Source organism: Lepidothrix coronata, unplaced genomic scaffold (genome assembly GCF_001604755.1).
Source record: "Lepidothrix coronata isolate B3197 unplaced genomic scaffold, Lepidothrix_coronata-1.0 Scaffold17, whole genome shotgun sequence".
NCBI lineage: Eukaryota > Metazoa > Chordata > Aves > Passeriformes > Pipridae > Lepidothrix > Lepidothrix coronata.
The window spans coordinates 1,923,156-1,943,168 of NW_016690197.1; the positions used below are offsets into that span (position 1 = coordinate 1,923,156).

Genomic DNA, 20,013 nt, shown 5'->3' on the forward strand with positions numbered 1-20,013 from the left:
TTTGCCAGTTTGATAAAAAGACTAGTTACATAAAACATATAAACTAGAACTAGTTAAGTAAACTAGAAGCATAATATTTGACATTAAAATTAACTTGCTGTTAACTGAATAAAAATTTACAGCTTCAGTGTACCAACAGAAATGTTACATTGCTTTGGATGAACTCTAAATGGAGAAGAAAGTTTGGCCCAAAGAGCTTTGAGCACATGATGAAATCTAAGCCAGTAACAGCAGAACCTCTTCAGCCTGGCTTGCCTGAAAAAATCTTTTCCATTCCATCACCAACACTTTTCATATTAGCAGACTGTGGCTAAAATTTACTGAAGAATTTAAAACTTGCAGTTGTACCAGGTACGTGGCACAGGCTAAATGGTAATTCAGTGTCAGCAAAGCTACTGCAAAACACGAGAAGGAAAGGTATAGGCAGGCAAGTTGTGCGGAATGACTAGTACAGCATGCAGCCCTTGAAATCCTCTTTTTACTGGTGACTAAAAAAGATAGATAAAGACAGTTTTCTGCTGGTTTTGTTACATCTTATTTTTTCAAATAACCAATGAGAGATTTTGAGCAATGCACGGATAGGGGAGAATAAGTAGATGCGATCTTTTTCAAGAAAAAAAAAAACAAACCCAACTTAAAACTATGTGTGTAAAATGGAGCTGGAAAATTCCATGGGCTACTCAACCTACTTACAAAAGTCTGCAGAAGATCTGCAATATCAATAAGGCACATGAAAGGGTTGGTTGGAGAGTCATTTTTCTGCAACATTCAATCAGGCTGTCTGAATAGTGGTAGCACTGAAGCAAGTATCTTGGTGACTACAGTATTTTATCTCCATTACACTTTCTGAGAAAGTTCTAGGCAAGTTCATGTACACATGATGACACTACACAATACAGGACAATAATTATCATTGAAAAGGGTGTCTAGATATAAGCAGTTAATAGAGATTCTCAGTATGGCTGTGATAATTAAGATAGTAAAAAATTATGTATTCCTAATTCCATAGAACTCAACCCACTGCACATTTAAATCTTGAAACAAATATCACTTAAATCTTGAAGTCTTTAATTGTTCTACATATTTTAGCAATTAAGAAATTAACAAGACCAAAATTCAGGATATTGTTGTAAAGTCAGATTTTTTCTACCAAACTGACTATAAGCCAAATTCTTCATTATGGAGGGATTTGGGTGTTGCTTTACTGACAAGTCTATTTTGTGGCTTCACATAACCATATATAAGTAGCAAGCAGGTAAATGGAATGTTTTAATAGTAACTCAGAACTAAAAACCTGATTTGTAATCAAATTCACAGTCTCTCCAGTGATAAATGGTTAAAGCTTTCATGAATGAACAGCTGTGTGGGGCTAAATTGTCAGCTGGGGTTAAACCACAATAGCTAAATAATTTTTTATGTCTTTTTAGCATTTACTAGAACCATCAACTTCTCTTCCCGGGGGCATGATACAAAATAAAAAATGAATATAGAAGAGAAAGGTAACCAGGTAAGATGGGAGATGATTTGCGTAACAGAATTTCATCACATGATGGCTACTGATATTTCCAGCCATGCTCATTTAAGCAAAAATGCTGGAATGTTAAATGCACTACAGGTGCAGCCAACGCCTACCTCAAAAAAACAAAACGTCTTTCTTCTGAGGTATTTACAACATAATATTGGCAACAGAAGTGTTTACAGAGACTTGTTTTTATAAAGGTACACATCTGCATTGTAACTTTACCAATAATCCCAAACAAGAGAGCAGCATGTGCTACCTAAATGCCCCACTTGTTGGAAAAGACAGGCTGCTACTTGGTCTCCTCTGTTAGAACAATCCAAGCCTTCCAGCTACTATGATGGGAAATGAGGCAAACCTGTACACTCATCACTGCACACCCAAAATCCCCACAGAGGGGTTTGATAGGAACAAGAACAGGTGCCCATTTTTTTCAAGGAGAGCATCCTTTGAGAGCTTGTGCTGGCTTGCTGTCAGGCTGCTCTTGGAATGCAAACAGAAAACTTCAAAATTTTCTACAACTAAAATACTGTATAGATTTATCAACAGAACTTATTGAGGTGATGATATTGTAAACATTTTTTTTCATCAATTGAGAGATTCTTTTGAGTAGGTATTAGACTCCATTCAGTATGTCTTGCTTGGCAGTTTTAGGAGCAAATATACTCGAGAGGATTTTTTTTCTCCTAAACTGAATATTTTCAGAAGGAAATTAGGTGCTTTATATCTTAAGTTTCAGATTGTAAAAGCTGACCAACCTTGTGGTTAGACTTTCTAATTCTTAATGCCCTGTTTCTTGTGCTTCTGTAAATGTTAATGTTACAGGAAATGTTAAACAAACTGAAAATGGAAGACTAGAAGCAATAAACCAGTATCGTCTTCAGACTTGTCCAGAAAGAAGAGTCTTTAGCAAATAAGGTCACAGAATATACAAAATAGTAGGACAGAATTGTGTAAAGGGAGTGGCTGGAGACAGGAGATGGAATGAAAACCCAGATTGCTATGTAGCCCACTAACCTGTGACTTTAAAGTTTGTCAGCTGGAAGTTTGAGGCATTTGTACAATAGTCTCCTTTAAGGCACTAATTTTATGAAAGGAGAAGCAGCTGTTGTACTTCTTTGTGGTTGAAAAAAGGTTGTTGCTGCTGTCCCAGGTGAGGTGGGAAGAAAATTGAGCGCAGAGGTATTTCTGAATCATCCAGGGAAATTAGGAATGCATTCTGAGATTTGCATTATGTCCGCATTAATACTTCATGTTCAAAAGCCACAAAGAATGTCTCAAAATCTTGAAGAAGGTAGCTTGAGTTCTTAATGTTAAACTCAGGCATGATCCAGAGTGTCCCTCTGTGCTCGCTAAAAAGAAACTAGATAAGCTCTTAAATTTGCAATCTTCACAGCGTCATTACTTCTAGAAGTGGTATGCTAATATAAGATTCATTAATATTTTTTAAAGGTTGTGCCATTCTAAGAAGAATATGCATTTTGTATATGAAAATTTCTTCTGAGAAGGTTGAAGCAGCTGTTTGTGCCATACGGAGAATAAAACAGTTGGAGCAAATGGTCTTGTTAGAGATAAATGAAACTAAGTTTTGAGCTGAGAGAAGGCAGGGAGCAATTAAGAACTTTCAAAATACAAAATTAATTAATTTAGTTCAACATAGACAAGTTATGGTGAAGCAACACGTGCTTCATGTGCTGGCCTCTGTTTTTGAAGAAGGGAACACAGCAGAACTGCAGGCTGTAGTAGTAGTTACTAGAAGCAGTAATGACAGCGTCTGGGATATAGTAGCTAACGAAGATCGGAATGAAGAGCAAAACTGAGGTTATCATTTATCCTAGCAGTTTGTGGTGAGCTGATTATCACTTCAGAGACTGTCCTGGAGCAGGGTTTAAAGCATCTTTGACAGAGCTTTTTCAACTAGTGTCCTGCCACTCCTCAGCTTGTGCCCTCCAGGTGAAGCCTCTGCAGAGCTGGTGTGTCTGTGAGTCTCATGTGTGGTGTTCATGGTCTCTGAGCTCTGTGTGTTCACTCCAGTCTCTTCACAGGTCACTCTCCTAGATAGCTCTATTACAGTGGAATTTGTAGCTCTATTTACTTTGCTTGTTTTTAACTTTCCTCCTGCAGGCAATGTGGTGAAGATGGAACAACAGATGCTTCCCCTTTCCCCATTTTCTTAACATGTTCTCTCTAGGTTTTCAAGGCCTTAGATGTGACTGGTTTACCTGGTAGCTGTAGGCTTCTAAACAGCACACTGAAACGAGCCAGGGCTTCAGTACAACATCTACATTGGATGCACTGTTCAGTGTGTACACATGATGGAAACATTTTCTTCTTGTGGTAGTGCAGTCCTCTCTAGTTCAAGCAAGATGTGATTTAAGAGACTGTTTTTGACAGCTAATCCGCCAGAGCTCACACCTCTCTGATGGAGTGATGAGAGGAGCTGTGTAAACTTCTCGTTACGGAGGCAGATCTGTTCCCACTGTGTGTCACTTCTTCCCCTAGAAGAGGGAAAAAACAGGCAACTAAACAGGGAGGGTTATCCCTCTTGCAATTTACCATGGCTCTAAAAGACTCGTCCTTATTTCACTCAGGACTTCTTTGTTGCTTTTTCTTTCAGAAAGATGATAGAAGAATATGAAGACTGTCAGGTCTTTTGTACAAAGTTACTAGTCTGGTTGCCCAATGCTTAGTTCCCGAAAACTTAGTAAGAGGAAACAAGGTGGTAAAATGACAAATGTCTGGGCAGGCATCTCAATCTTCTTTTTTCTGAATAGATAACGTGTTTAATTCAGCTGCAAGCCTCCAAAACAGAAAACACTGTGCAGCTGTCAGCCTCTAGGGCTTTTGGAAAGATTTTGTGATTGATCTGCATATTGATGTCTTTCTTAAAAACATTGATTAAACCCAATCTCTGTTGATCTGACAGGAAGTGGTTGCAGGGATAGCAGAGCAATTTTGTCCTGAGTGGGGACAGATGGTGTTACTTGGCCACTGTCACCTTTTCCTGGTTCTTCTATACATTGTGGATATGCTGATCATCTAACACAACCAAAATTGGTTGGTAATATGAAGTCCAGAACTTGAACTAAGGCATTTAGAGGCTAAAGATGTTTGCATTTCTATAATGGTATGAATTTAAACTTCTCTTCTTCCTGCCACCTCCCAGAGAGGCATTTGAGGAGAATGTTCCATCCGTGATTTAGTGTCAGCTACTTGTGTCATCTTTCTCTAAATGAAACTGTGATAACTAAAAATCCACTTTCAGACATGATCAGTAGGCAGAAGGGAGAATGTAATTATGTAACACATAACTTGTTACAAGATTACTCATTCACACAAAAAACCCCAAACACCACCACTACCTTTCAGTCAAAGCTTAGCTCCTATGTACAAGTTCATAAAAGAAATGCCTCACAGCAGTACTAAAGATTTGTTCAGAAGCTTAATGACGTCTGCAAGAACAGACCACATGGTGTCAAAACTGAGTGAAGGAATTAACGATGACAGGATGTCTATCTGGACCTATTCCTACTCATCATTGGCAAAGGAGAGGTTGTTAGACCTAAAAGTCATCGGTCAGACATATTAGGCAGTGTGAATGAGACATTTGTGTTTCTAGAGTGTGTCAGTTCCATGTGATGTGCTCAGAAGCTTTCTTGCTTGGTAAAATGAGGTGGGCAAATGCTGGGTTAGTGCCTGATCTGAGAGCTTGTGCCAGGAGGTTACAAGACTTTGCAGCAGCTGCCCTTCCAGTGCCAGATTACAGGTCTGAACAGCATCCTCATGACAGGTTGCCACAGATTGATGTATTGTTTCCTGTGTTGTAAGAATCTGTTTCTACTTCATTATGATGACCAAAGGTCATTGAGATGGTTGAATATTGAAACACAAATCCAATTCTTACCTAAATACTAAGTAGATACATTTAAATGCATTCCTCTTTTTTTGTTTTCTAAACGGTCCATTTCAAATTTTGAAATGAACTTACGGCAACCATTGCTAAATTCTATGTTTGCTATAAACTGAAGTTCAGATCAAAAAGATGCTACACTACTTAGTTATTTTCAAAAATTGAAGAGGTAAAAAATTGTTCTGCTCTTTAATGACAGCAGGAAAAGGGAGGAAACACCTTTGTCTTTTGAGTCCAATTCAAACTGTATAAAGACACCAGGCTGCTGTGTTACTGTGTTACAGGTGAACTATTATACAGGTTTCAAGGAGATCAGTGCACATTACCTCACAGCTGCCAGGAGCATCAGAGGTGGTGCAAGCTAGATGAAAACTGAAAAGCTAATTACACTAAATAGTTTCATACGGTGAGATCTAAATTTCATCTTGCATTCTGCTGTGCAAACTGAAAATGTACATCAGTCAGATCTGGCCTTCTTACCTGTGTTAGCTGAATGAAGAACACTTTCTTAGGAAAACATCTGATTTATATGCTTGCTAAAGTCAAAGTAAATGATTAAAATTATGCAGCTGGTTATTTAGATCATGATTTAAAGCAGAATTATTTGAGTCATCATACAGATCCTCAGAAACTCGTTATAACCAATATTTAGGATCAGATTATAATTTAATTGCAGGCTCAACATTACACTTACGTCTTTAATGTTCTTTGGCACACATAATAAGGAATTCCTGTAAAAGGTGGGGAACTTTTAGCCAAACTCTGTTTACACATCAATGAGTCATGACTGGACCTGCCAAAACTCCCAGAGAATTTTATGATGCTAAGTAGGTGGTGCCAGTTGTTATTACATATACATATAAGTAACAATACAGAAGCTCTGGCTGTAGCAATGGTTTTAGATTTTCATCCCCCATCAGATCAGAGCTGCCCTAATTAAGGTAAATCTTAATTTTTGATTTAGGACTTCAAATGTAAATGAACAACTCTTAATCTTGTTTTTCCCTTTTTGGAGACCCACATTAGGCAACAGTAGGAAAATACGTTAGTGCTGTAATCCCATCCACAGAAGTCATAGAATCACAAAATCAGCCAGGTTGGAAAGGCCCTCTGAGATCATCAAGTCCAACCCTTTTCTTTGGAAATCCAGTCTGGGTGTCCTTATCTCAGACTGGTGTGAAGCAGCCACATTACTGTATCAGTTTCAGAATGTAATGGGGATGCAGAAACATCTGTGATGGCTTTTAAGAGAGCCCTAGAGAAGTGTTCTACAAAGGGTAGATCAGTGAAGCAGTACAGCACAAATTTATTGCTGTCATACCAGACTGCTACTCAGTCTACAGCTCAAAGATGTTGAGGGAGCTGGCTTCGTAAAGATAGTTCCATATAAATGTTTCATTAGCAGTACATACCTCCTCAACACGTTGGCTAAAGGACAAATTAAACAGCAACAAGGAAGTCAAAACTTATTTGTCTTCTAAAAGACCAGTATCTATATCCTAAATGAAACAAGTGATCTTACCAAAGGGTAGCTGAAGATTAGAGATTTGGAAACTTCCTCCATGGGTTCCTATGACCTGGGATGTTTATCTATTTTATCTCGCGATTATGCGTATCCAAAACACAGGAAACTGCCCAGAGAGTAGGGAGCAGAACCTGGGACTTTCTCTTGCTCCGACATCACTAGGCAATAAATTGAAGGACTTCCACAAGCTCTCCACGAACTTCTCCTGAGACACCAGAATGCCCAGTGAGCACAGCTCCTTTTCCCAGAGCTTAGAATGAGCTGGAGGTTAAAAGTCCTGCTACAGGTGAAGAACTGACTGTGATTCCTCTCAAAGACAAGTGGTAATTATATTCCACACATCCTGGGGAAGTGCTCAGCCAAAGAGTTATTGTACAAAAACACTGCAGCAGCAATGCTTCCTCTGACTGCATTTCAGAAGGGACAAACCAGCAACTTCCCACTTGTTCAGAACTCTTCCCAGCTTTGTTTTCAAAATAAAATCTAATCCCAATGTTCCAAGAGTCCTAAAATTCCTGGATTAAATTTTATTTGGACCCTCAAAGTCTTATACCAAACAATACAGTGCTTAGGTCCCTTAGGTCTAATCCCTTACATATCAGCCTGTGAAAAAAATAAAAATACTATGCAATATGCTATGAAAAACAAATTAATCATCTGTAAGCAAAAGTTTGACTGGGCTAAGTAGAACTCCCAACCTAGTCCAGAAAGAGAGATGAAACAAGTGGTCTTATTTAGTGCTCAGAACTAGTTACATTTTACTGTTTATTCACACATCTGATTCTGGACCAAGGTATGATCACAGAAGCAAGTCACACCTCTTCAGAAGACATCAGGGAAACATCCCCAAAAGATGCTCGCCAGCAAAACTGAAAACCATCTTTGCACATTTTTATATAGAGGAATATGCCCTCTCTGACAAAGGAAATTGTAACCATAACAAAACTAAACAAAAAAATCACCACGTTATTAGTGCAGGGGTACTAAAATATTTGTTAACACAGCAAAAGTGAGAATAGTCAACTTGTGAGGCTAGAATTTTATTGTTCATAGGTCAATAGATAAACATAGCATATTTACCAGAAACTGAAAATCTGAGCTGTTGACATTAGGTTGAAACTTTCTTGGCCCAAGAACTCACCTTTTATTCCAACATACAGAGTTTGTGAAGTATAAATTTCTTACTATTAAATCAATTTCACTATTAGGGAACTTTTCTTTTAGACCAAGTTATACTTCCTAATTTGGAGAAGAGATAAACAGACTAATGCACACACCAGTATGGTAAATTTAAGATATTGGGGTTTCCAGCATGCCATCCCCAATTCCCTCTTTCTGCGCCAATTGTACAAGGTTCCAAGAGATGAGCATGAAGGACAACCTTCATCTGCAGTACAGAAATACAGTCACCAGAAGAAAGACACAGGTATATTGCCATTCAATGATTTTATAAATCTATAACAAAATAACCTAGCTATTATATCCAGTCAGCATTAAAGGAAGGAATTCTCATGTTTACTCCAGAAAGAGACTGAAGTTCATATGGGACAAACATTGCATAGTTTTCACATCTTGTCTCCTTTACACTTTTTGGTCACCTCACCTGTCAAATCCAACACATTTCTGACAACTGCTTAAATCTTTCTGAAATTTCTGCCCAGGTCAAAGTCATTACTGCATTTAGTGCCATATATAATTTATTCAGTTTTTCTTAAGATGTCACTGAAATAAAATTATGTAATCTTAACTGAAAACCGATGCATCTAAGCAGCATTTCATGAAGTAGGTTGTGTCCCTACCTGCATATGGGATACCAGTTCAGGAATTACTTCCTTTACTATGCAGTCACAGTAAAAGAAAGTAAAAGTTGAACTGCCATCAAACCCATTAAAAAGCAGGTAAGACTGTTTATATATTAAAAATAATTTACTTTCCCAAAATAATGTACAATTAGAAGCAGTTTGCACTATTTTAAACACAGAGCTGGAAAGTGTTTGAAGAAAAACTATTAAGTCTGAATCACATTGCACTGAAACAATACGCTGAAATGCTTTAAAATTCTCACTTGGAGCAATACTGCTTTAAACCATGAATATTTATTCAGTATGTGCACTCGGTACGCTGTCAAGACAGTTGTAAAGAAGAGTCTCAGTTTACTTTTTCCTGACACCACCACCACCTGCAAGCATGGTGGCCACCCGAATAAAGATGTTCAGTGTATCGGTGTAGATACCCATGCATCTAGGAAACAAGAAATCAAAGTTAATATTGTTGAACAGAAATAGTATTATTTGGCATTTCACACCATTATACTTCATTTAAAAAGTCCTCATGAAGCATCTGTAACAAAACTCAACTATGATTGTCCTCAATGCTTGATATGTCAAAAAACACCCCTGCTTTTCCTCTACCACCTCTGCCAGCAAGAACTATTTACAGAAGTCCTAATAGACAGGATACTGTTCTCCTATAGGAGCCCTGTGCTTTTATATTGTACTTTGATCTGTTTATCTTCTACTTTAATTAGAAGAAAATAGAACCAAGGAGGTAAAGAATTCATCTAAGATCAGACAGACATTTACAAAGAAGTTACTTGTTAGTCACATTCGTTCTTTACTGAGTCAATTAATGCTTTCTTCCCTAACTATCACACCGTTGCAGCTTTTTTATTTAGTGACAGACTATTACGTACTTAACGCCTATAGAAAGGTTAACATTTTTTCTATCAGCTAATACTGACAGATATTTTCAGAAAGCAGCTACAAATTCTCTCAGCAATGCTTTAGAAAACAAAAATACTTTTCAGAATGTACTGCTGGAGGCATGTGACATCACACATTCAATACTGTTTCTCACAGTTCAGACAGATGCTTTCAGCTTTAACTTCACTATCTGTCTTCTCATTGTTATTTTAAAACCTGTGATCTTTCACGCTTAACAGCAGTACACTTGAACAATAAACAAAAGGCTATTTTTACAGTATACTTCAATATAGCTTGGGGCAAATTCTTACACAGACACCGAGATCAGCTTTGCTAACACAGAACACTTACGCATTGATTGGGTCGTATTTGGTTACTCCGTAATAGGGAAGAGTTTCTGCACGCTTGACAACAAGCTGTGTATCGTAGAGCAGGAACATGCCAAAGAGCACCAATCCACCATAAACGGCTACGGAATACAAGCCGGCACCAAAAGCAGAAGTAGGAGGCAAGAACATGGATCCTGGAGAGGAATGTACAATAGTGTCAAAGAAAACTGTGTATCTACTACTCTCAGTTAGGTCAAACTTCAGTAACTGTAACACACGTTTTTTCAGCAAGTATTCAATTCTCCATTTGTGGTGCAGTTTTGATACCAAGAGCTTTAAAACACACACTCTGAAGATGTCACATATACAACCAGGAATTTTGAACACCCTAGGGAACTGTGTATTTTTCTCATGTGAAGGTACTTCCCTCCCTATGACTACAATAATGCCTAGAAACACAAAGAAGAACAAGGGGATTGAGAACTAAGATCACATTTACTGTCTTCCCCACTCACCGGCAGTAACTAAAAATATAAGCCACCACTAGTGGGTGTTTGTCAGACTAACATTTCCCAGAACTGTACCTTCACGTTTGTTTTCAAGAACAAATATAACAGTAGTTTCTGCTGTGCTAGAGTTGCCAGGGCTATATAAGGCAAATCTTAACTGGACAGACCAGCCTGCAACTCAGTGTGAGCTGCACCTCAGTAGCTTAAGTTCATAACCTACTTTATATGACAATATCAAAACAGTATTTTACCAATGGAAGAGGCAAGAACAAAGCCTAAGCCTAGGCCAAGTGGTCCTCCCATGTTCAGGAATTTTTCACTTGGAGCACACATGGCCACAGTTGAGAGCCCTCCGACGATTCCAGTGGTGTACCAGGCAGCTCTGACCAGCAAGGGACCACCCAGGAAGGCTAGAGGAGCCACCACCGCCCCCATGACACCTACCCAAAGCAAAACAAAACACATGTAAGGTTTGGAACATCACATCTCAAAACAATTGATTTTTTCCCCCTCCATTCAGATGGCATGGCTCAATCTAATCCACTCACACAACAAAATATCAATGTACTTGACTGTGCACTTATCTAGAAGGGAGCACAACAAATTAGTAACCTTAAATTCCATGACCTACTTTTATCTAGTTCTGGAGAGTACTTCAGGGAGCTGGTCTTTGGAAAAAAGACTAACAAAAGTCAACATACTGATCGGTTCAAAACAGAGCTAGTAAGAGATACTTGGCATGGACTAATCAACTACATAATAGCATTAGGAACACGTGACACTGAAAAGCAGCACAGATGTCTGGTACAATTATCAGTTAGGCAAATAAGTCAGATTTTTTGCTAGTCTTGTATGAAACTTCTCTAGTTAATTATTATTATATTAGGTTGTTTAACATAATAACAATCGCTACAATAAACATAACTTCCTGGCAGAGAAGCTCTGGAGAGGCAAATATGATTCTAATGTCCAGCATCCATGTGGCTTTGCTGAACCATAAAATATTTCTGTCAAAACAGTTTTGAAAAATGATAGCCACTGTTATTTGAAGTAGGTATTCTTAGTGAGAAACTGATCTGTACTCACAGCTTAAATACCTGATGGACACATACCTCAGTAGTAAACTAATACTGAAATGGTTAGCATAGGCAAGAGTGCTTACAGAAGCTACAGTAGCAGAAAGCAGTCACAAAACCAAAGAGCTACAAAACCAGTTAGTTCTATCCCATATGTCATATACCTATCTCAAGTTTAACTTGAGCCTGACTTCTTCTAGAAGATTATGAAAAACACTAGAGTTCTGTTAAGGACACTTAGCAATTCTTCCCTGACATTCAGGAGTTCTCAACGGTCTCTGAAAAACCTTAACTCTTCTACAGCAGTATATAAAAATTGACTTTAAAGTTAAAGTTTTGTTAAAGTAAGAATCTGGTCACACTGAAGCACAGACATCTCTACAACAAACATTAAAATCACAAACCTGAATGCAACATCCAAGCTGCATGTTTAGCTATTGGACTGTCTTGATAGGATATGGACCTGACCAACATTCCAGCACCAATCATAGCTGCAAAAGTCGCACCAATTGCCTGTAGAAACAGAATTACAGAGCTCAAGTTAGCATTAGGACATATGGTCTCTGTTCTAATCTCCTAGTTTAAAAGTCAGTAGTGTAATTCTAGTGAAACCAGCAACCTAATTCATAATGAGTGTTCGTCAGTTTTACTCCTGTAAGGTTACAATCAAATCTTTGTAGATCTTAGTTTACAGTAATTTTCATTTTATTTTTACTCAGTCTTCTAAGAATACACGTTTATTGGTTAAGCTGGCAACAATCTCAGCTGTGTAAGTAACAGAAAGGAAACACATGGTCCTGCCCCTTACTCTCATTCTCATTAAGGTACCTGAAATGCATTAGCCTTACTTTTTTTCTTGTACATTTCTCCACGAAAGCCAATACTCAGTTCACATCTTTTGCTACCAACGACTTTTTTAGCCTCACTACCTCCTCTTACTGATGATGATTCCATGCAGAGTCATCCAGCACCTCCCAGACTGGTCAGAAATGTACAACTTTGGTTTATCACCAAGGATGCATTATTTAATTAATCTCCTTAAGTTATGTAGGTGTTGGCATTTAACTATTATCGTTTCACTCCGCTTAACACACTGAATATGCACTAAGCAGACAGATTTTGTTAGTGTTTCGCCTGGATGATTTGCCCACCAGTATTGGTTCAGCGTTGGCAAACAGGATACAGCTTTCAAAGAGCTATACAGGACAGTACAGGGAAGTGTAAGAATGCATAGAGACCTGCATTTCCATTTCCAGACAGCAACAGAAACAGTTTCATGAGCTTCAGGTAGCTATTTATACGACGTTCTTAATTACAGCTGGTAAGGATGACATAGCATTTTTTTTGCCCGTGTAGTTTGTCTTTGACAAAGTATCAAAGTAGTAAAGAAAGTCCACATCAGCACGTAATTAGAGTCACCAAATCTTAAATCACAAAATATCATTAGGACACCTGAAGGGTCTTTATGGATAAAGACATGAATGTAAGTGAAGTTTTGCCTTACTTTTCACCAATTAGTTTACATCTCTCTTTTTTTTTTTTATATATATATCAACCATCACATTTGAGGGTGTTTCTCAGTAAATACTTTCATTTTTATAACATGAACTTACCAGCCAGGAGCCCCGTGTCATAAGGCTCATGAGTGCTGGAGTCCTGCTTACTGCCACAGCAGACAGCGCTGTCATGCCAACGCTTCCCGCAAAGTACATGTACGTGGACTGAATTCTCTGCTTCACATAGTCTGGCCAAATACTGAAAAATAAGCAGTCATACACAACTATACAGTTACCAGTTTCCAAATGGAGAACAACTAAAAACACAATCAAGCTGTTAAATATATTTATAGCTATGGGTATAAGGGAGGTTTCATAACAGTGATGTGGTCTAGCAACTTCTGCCACGAGTTTACTTTGCAAGCCTTTCAATCTTGTCGGTACAGTCTAATATAACTCTGCAGAAACACAAATACAAATAATTACAAGTTACAAATAATGCTAACTATAATTCAATTCTAAGGAGGAAGTATACAGGGGAACCTGAATAATGAATGCTTTTAACTACAGAAAAACAGAGAATAGTACATATATAAGAAACTGGTTCCAGGAAAAAGGCCTATGGAATGTGTACTTGGTACACACCAGTGAGCACACTGCCTCCTGAGCAGCTCACAAATTGCTGAGTCACAGTGCACATGATTATGTGACACCACAAGACAAACATCATTTTGAGAGCTCTAACAATAGTAACAGACCTAGACATGAATGAGTTTCTGCACAATCATCTGCTCACAGCATGGACAGAAAACTTTCCCTGATAATACTAAACTTAAACATAGCACACACATTTTCTCCCATTTTACTCTTTTGACCCGTTACTTCAAGGCTCATGGGTGAAAAAAACCCCAGACACAGCTTACATATGAAAAGCCTCTCACAGATACAACCAGCAAGCGTTCAGTATAAATGCAGACAGCTGCTTCCAAATACAAATGCAAAGCAAAGCAAAATGTCTCCAGTACACACTTCTCCCAAGCCCATGCTTATCACTAACCATCTTTTAAGTCTGCCTGCAAGGTTTTGCCATCAGTCAGGTTTTGGTTGATCAAAAAGCAATATACCAAAGTTTTAAGCAAAACATTTATCAGAGTAAGGCTTATGCTAAGACCCTGTGTTTAGTGAAGACTCTTTCCAACAGCTGTATTGAAGTTTAATGAACAGTCTCACAGGAACACCAGGCAAAGTGGTCTTAGCAATATGTTTTTTAGAAGGACACCCTTCTAAAGTTATCTGAGGCAAACCTCATAAGGCAAGTTTATATACTCTTCACAAATAAATTTCAGATTTAGCAAAACAAAGGAACTCAGATCAATATCCATTTAAGCATACTGGATAATTAAATAATTCTAGTTTTGCTTTCAGTTATATGCTTTAAAAACCTGCAGAGACAGAGGCGAGGGTTTTCTGTTCAGAGCTTAAAAAAAGTGTAAGCTGTGGGCACACTGGGTGAGCAGATATGAAGGGAAGGGAGATTTGCTTAGTGCACTCTTTAATTAAAAAAGTAAACCATCTTACTTACGCAGCCCTTTCGATGGCTCCAATCTCACTGGACATGCCCAATCCATAGTAACAGAGGGCCCCCAGGCCAACAGCAGCCCCTCCAGCAACAATAATTTTCCCCAGGCGATCAGCTGTATAAAGAAATAGAAACCCCACACTCTCATGAATGCTTTTTCTTGGATAGTTAACAACATCCTCACACGAGTTTTGCTGTATCTGCAACAGCTGATTTGTGCTAATCTTCTCTCTTAAAGCTCCACTTAACTTAAGGGCAGTGCATCACCAGTTCTCAATGAGCTACATGGGAAAAACTTGAGATTCACCTCACCAACACAATACAGCTTCACAAAAAAGTAAGAAGAGTCCAGCTCATAGTGTGCCAGGTTTACTGACCTTCATCACAGTGACAGGATTTCCAACACAAAACCAGTTAACAGAGTCTCTAATGGAAGAGCTTAACTGTCAGCTGATTTTGTATATGATTTCACTATTCAACTTGCTAAAAAACAGTACAAAACCTAGATATCGGGTCCTTTCCTCTCATTCATCTGCCCTTAATGCTTGCTCCTTCAAGGGCTTTTTGGTAGCAATTATATCCACACCAGTTTGAAAAGGGATTTCCAAAGCTCATGGGTAACACCACCACTTGATTCACCATTGCTTTCTACTGCCTGATTTGTGCCACCTATCAATTACTGCTACAAGTGTAAGCCTCAATCATAAACATTGTTATAACTGAAGAACAATTGTGACTAAATACCTTCAGTTGTGTAACTCTAAGACTACATTACCTAATGTGTTATAGTCAAGACACTATCCAGCCAATATACATATTCTATTTGCCAATTCAATGCAATAATTAGACATTTACAACTCTGTTCTGTTGAACACTAAGTAAAAATCCCTTTGTAAGCCACAGAAATTACAAACACTTAGATATACCAGCAAGCATAGTAAGCCAATGTCTTAGACAACTGTAACACCAAAACCACTTTTTTGCAAACTGTACACGCTGTAGAATTTTCTTCCTGTAAACAGTACACAGAGTAGATAGAGGTAGCAAAGCAACTTTAGTTTATTTTTTGATATCTGCAAATCAAATCTCCATTAAGAGACAATAATTTCTGACTTACTAGTTGTCAAAAGCAGCTTAAAGACAAGGAATTTCTCTAGACTGTGACACATTTGCAGCTTTAAACTTTACAAGGAAAGACAAGCAGAGAAATTGTCTCCAGTTGTTTGAAGAGCACTAAGCAAACTTATGTAAGAAACAATATTCTCAGTCTCTTTAACGGTTTGAAAAAAACATATTCCTTCGAGGAAGTTTTCAGTTGAGATACAAAGATACTGAGTATTTAAAGCAGAACTACTCTACCTTTAAGTGCAGTTTCTGCAGATGGTTCAAACGCTGCTTCTTTGACTTCCTGGCCAAGTTTTCCTCGCCTTACACCTGTTCTTACTCTGGTGGCATAACACTGTTAGATTTGGAAATAGCATAAAAAAAGATGTTATGAAATAAAATACAAGACATTCTTATCAACTTACTTGCTACACTTGAAATTGTTACATACTCTGTGCTTACCTCCCAAACATATGACGCAACTGTGTTCAAGGGAAACAACTGAACATTAAAGTTTAGAAACCTTTGTGAAAAACATCCACACACTCTACAATTGGAGAACCAATGCATTTCAGAAGCTGAAGTTCTCAGACTGCATTTCATCTACTCTTGTCCCACCATACTAAACACTGCCACATGCCTTTTTTTCAAATGTAAAAACACAATCTTTACTTTATTATTTTGTAAAAAAATATTTTGCTTCCCACATTAAAATACTATTCATGTAAACACTTTAATGTAAAAAATATTCTAGCACAATATTTATACTTTGCAGACATTAAATTTGGAAAAGCAACCTGAATTCTTTGCTTTCAATTCTAACCTTGATTTAGAGAACAAACCTTGAATCAAGGCCTATAAACTCAAGATTTTAAAGGCTGACAAGCTCCAAGTAACTATAGTATGCTACTCAATGTCTTAGTTAGTTGCAAAAGCAACACAGAATAAACCCATATTAAAGTTCAAAAATAACTTTTGAAGTTTTCTTACCATTTTTTCCAGGTAATTTTAAATTAAACTTGCACCTGAGCAGCCAAGGACTCACTCAAAGCTGTGAGTTTAACACTAAAACTCGAGATCTAAAGCACTGCCATCAGCCATCAGAGCTCTATAAGTCAGGACCTTTACCATAGCCCTTCAGTTTTGGTGTGTTTAGCAGATAACAAAATCTTGCCCAACACTTGAAAACTCGCACACACACAAAAAGACACAACACATCTACAAACTTGGAACACTTAAGAGGAAAACACAATGGAAGTGAAGAACTTGCCAGTGGCTCTTTCACCACAGAGGTGACAGAAGAGCAACATCCTCTTACGGTTGCTTTCTGCCTGGCTAGAAAGTATGTCTGCAACATCTCTCAATGAAGAATAAACAGACAGTGTCTCAGTATAATGACAAGTTTCTAAAGTTGCTGGTTAGATCTGTGATTGTCCTGCCATAGCTCAGAAATTGCTCTAACCTGGGCTACAGCTCTAAACACATGTTGGGACTAAAATAATTACAAAGAAAGTTTTTACTTTAATGTTATATTCAAGACTGTAACTTGGAAACAGGGAGACAGGACAAGAATTTCTGTTCCTCCCATTTTACACAGCAAAGCCTATCTGTCTCTAACTGTCTCCTTTAAGTTATTTTCCCCATTAATTCCAAGAGAAAAATAAGTAATTGGAATAGAAGATATCACTTCAAATGCTTTAAAAACCCTGTGGTTGGACTGAGCAATATTATTCCTTCAGTAAATTAGAGCAGGTAGGTACCTCAAACAAGCAGAAGACTTTTGATCACCCAAAGCAGGTACCCCATGCAAAATGATTCTTCTGGCAATACACTCAACTCTTTAAAATACCTGCCGTTGGGACCACCAGAAAGAGGATTTACATTACCTGGTTAGGCTGCCACAGCCTGTATGCTTTTATATTGGAGTTCCTCAAGGCTGGGGAAGCCTGAGTGATAGCAGGGCGGATAGTCTGGCATGACAGTGCCCTCAGGCACACCAGCCTTGCAGCCAGCATGGTTGCTCAGATAACTTGGCACACTGTGTTCCTGCAAATACACAAGAAAATACATTTTACTATTTTCTTACAAGGTTTTCAGATAAGGCACACTTAATACTTATTCTCAACCACAATAAAAGTAGTAAAGAAAATAAAAAAATAAAACAAAAAAATCCCCAAATAAAAAAAAAAGCCTACAGTTAAACCATTATTATTACTATAAGTACTGTAATAAGACATAGAACCTTCTTAAATGCAGTTTAACTCTGTTTCACTTGTATTTATCTCCCATTTCCATCAGAGACTTCTCTCTCACAGCTTACTAAAAAACAGAGAACACACTACTTTTCATGCCATAAAATAAATCAAGACCCTTTATGTACTTACATTTGAGTTACCCTGGCAACTAACCTTCACTTTGAGACATAACACTGCATGAGTGCTCTGCCCTCCACATAAATGCTCAAAAAGCTGCCCTAAAGTTAAACTCCATCTAAGTCTAAACCCAAATGAGTAAACAGCACAACATACGTGGTGGAAAAAAGTTTTAAGAGAAACTTTAAGCTACCCTTTAAAGAATTAGTTGGTTTTGTGGGCACAGCACTCAGTCAAGGTCACAGCGCAGAACACAGGTTCAGATCATACTGAGCAGCCCTGACCAGAAAACAGGGACGCCGCTCCTGGCCAGACGGACAGACACAGCCCTTGTGTTCCGCAGGCAGTGTGAAAACTACCCCTCACTGCCACAAACGGCGCACGTTATACACCCCCCCCCCCTTAATTATGAATACACACAACCTCTGATATCACAGGACACCCCAACTACCAGTACCTTTTTTTCAAAGGTCATACCTTACGTGTGCAGCGTCCAGTATGATCTAAGAGCATCCTAAACAAAGGTAACCTTAATAAACACGAGTGAGAACAAGCACGCACAGCACCGAACAACTCACATTAACCACAGAGACGCGACAGGGAGAAATTAATCCTGCTGCTAGAAAGCTACTTTGCTCTGAAGTAGAGCTATGAAATCCTGCTTCCATAACGGGAAGTACTTTACGAGGCACATCCCGGCCTGTCCCACTGCACCCAGACCCGGACGACAAGGCCTGCAGAAACTCACAGTGCCAACTCTGGGATCTTGGCCTTTTTTCCCCTGGAACCTGATACTTGAAGCAAGACAACCTCAAGCGCTTTACAAAGAGCAAGAGAGCTAAAACCAGAATAAAACCCCACGGACATTCCCGCGTATTAACTGGCCATAACCGGCACTAACGTAACGCAGCGCTGCGCAGGCACCGCCGCACCTCAAACCCCTCCCGGGCCCGGCGGGGCGGCGCTCGCGTCCGCCACAGCATGGGTGGACCGTGGACCCTCTCCCGTTTTCGGCCCTGCCGCTCCCCCCACACCCCTGTCCCGTCCCGGCCCGTCCCGGCCCGTCCCGGCCCGTCCCGTACCTGCCCCGCCGCCTCCTACGCGCCCGCCCCGCTCCGACCCCGCGCGGCCCCAGCCCCTCGGCAGCGGAACTGACGCCAGCCCGCCCCTAGCGCTCCCTGCTCCGATTGGCTCGCCCGACCCACGTGACTGCGGAGCCCGCAGGCGCCATTGGCTGGAGGGGGCGGGGGAGGTGCCGCGCGGCGGCCATCTTTGAGGCGGCGGGGAAGGTTCTGGAAGGGCGCGGGCGGGGCCGGCGCTGCCGAGGGGCGGCCGGGCCAGCAGGGGGCGCGCGGCCGCCCCGGCCGGGTATGACGGGAGTGCAGGGCCGTGTGAATGTTGTGCGGAGATATTAACGGGATACGGATATGTGGATATATGGATGTTATACCAATGTGACCTTTAAGTGCCAGCCCGCCCACCTCACGGCCCCCGTGTCACCTCTGCTGCTCGCTGCCCGTGAATTTAAGTCTTGCCCTTTTCAGGGTCTCACAAGGTTAAGGACCTTTGTACTCCCTTCCCTTACGGCTCAGCAGTCTAGCATGAACAAGGAGATAAATCTCCCCCTTTGTTAACCTCTTTGGAGTTACATCTCTCTTGCATGTGGATTATATTACATGCTTTAAGGTGCTCACATGCCAGATAAGCATAAAATACAATATTGTGTGCATAAATTACAGAAGCGGATGCTGCCAGCCCTAATCCCAGCCTTGCAAGGGCAGTCCAGAGCCCTTGCAGGGGCTAAACATTCCCTTTTTGGGCTAAACTATTTCTGTTCTGGCAGCTTCTTTCCAGCATCACTCTACTTGGAGCTCTGAGATACTTTCCAAGTG

The 20,013-nt window shown here is 39.6% G+C and overlaps 1 protein-coding gene across 6 annotated transcripts; it reads right to left on the reverse strand.

The window, feature by feature from the left end:
* Positions 1-7,695: 7,695 nt before the first annotated feature.
* Positions 7,696-19,312, reverse strand: GHITM (growth hormone inducible transmembrane protein). Of its 6 annotated transcripts, none has more exons than XM_017807089.1 (9): positions 19,204-19,312; positions 17,636-17,795; positions 16,005-16,104; positions 14,649-14,760; positions 13,184-13,325; positions 11,975-12,083; positions 10,746-10,934; positions 10,008-10,179; positions 7,696-9,195 (listed from the first exon to the last, which is right to left on the reverse strand). In XM_017807089.1, exons 2-9 carry the CDS (start codon positions 17,762-17,764, stop codon positions 9,108-9,110), a joined length of 1,041 nt encoding a protein of 346 aa, XP_017662578.1. In that variant the 5' UTR covers positions 17,765-17,795; positions 19,204-19,312; the 3' UTR covers positions 7,696-9,107. The 6 variants fall into 6 exon arrangements, with proteins under 6 accessions (XP_017662578.1, XP_017662579.1, XP_017662582.1 ...); XM_017807090.1 differs by lacking the exon at positions 19,204-19,312 and adding an exon at positions 18,870-18,999; XM_017807093.1 differs by lacking the exon at positions 19,204-19,312 and adding an exon at positions 18,599-18,618.
* Between the last annotated feature and the right edge of the window lie 701 nt (positions 19,313-20,013).

Coding starts and splice junctions, on each gene's coding strand:
- GHITM (XM_017807089.1), bottom strand. CDS start 17,764: ATGCTGGCTGCAAGGCTGGTGTGCCTGAGGGCACTGTCATGCCAGACT. Junction 14,761..16,004: donor TGCAGAAACTGCACTTAAAG/GTAGAGTAGTTC, acceptor TTCTTTATACAG/CTGATCGCCTGGGGAAAATT. Junction 12,084..13,183: donor TGACACGGGGCTCCTGGCTG/GTAAGTTCATGT, acceptor CTGTTTCTACAG/GCAATTGGTGCGACTTTTGC.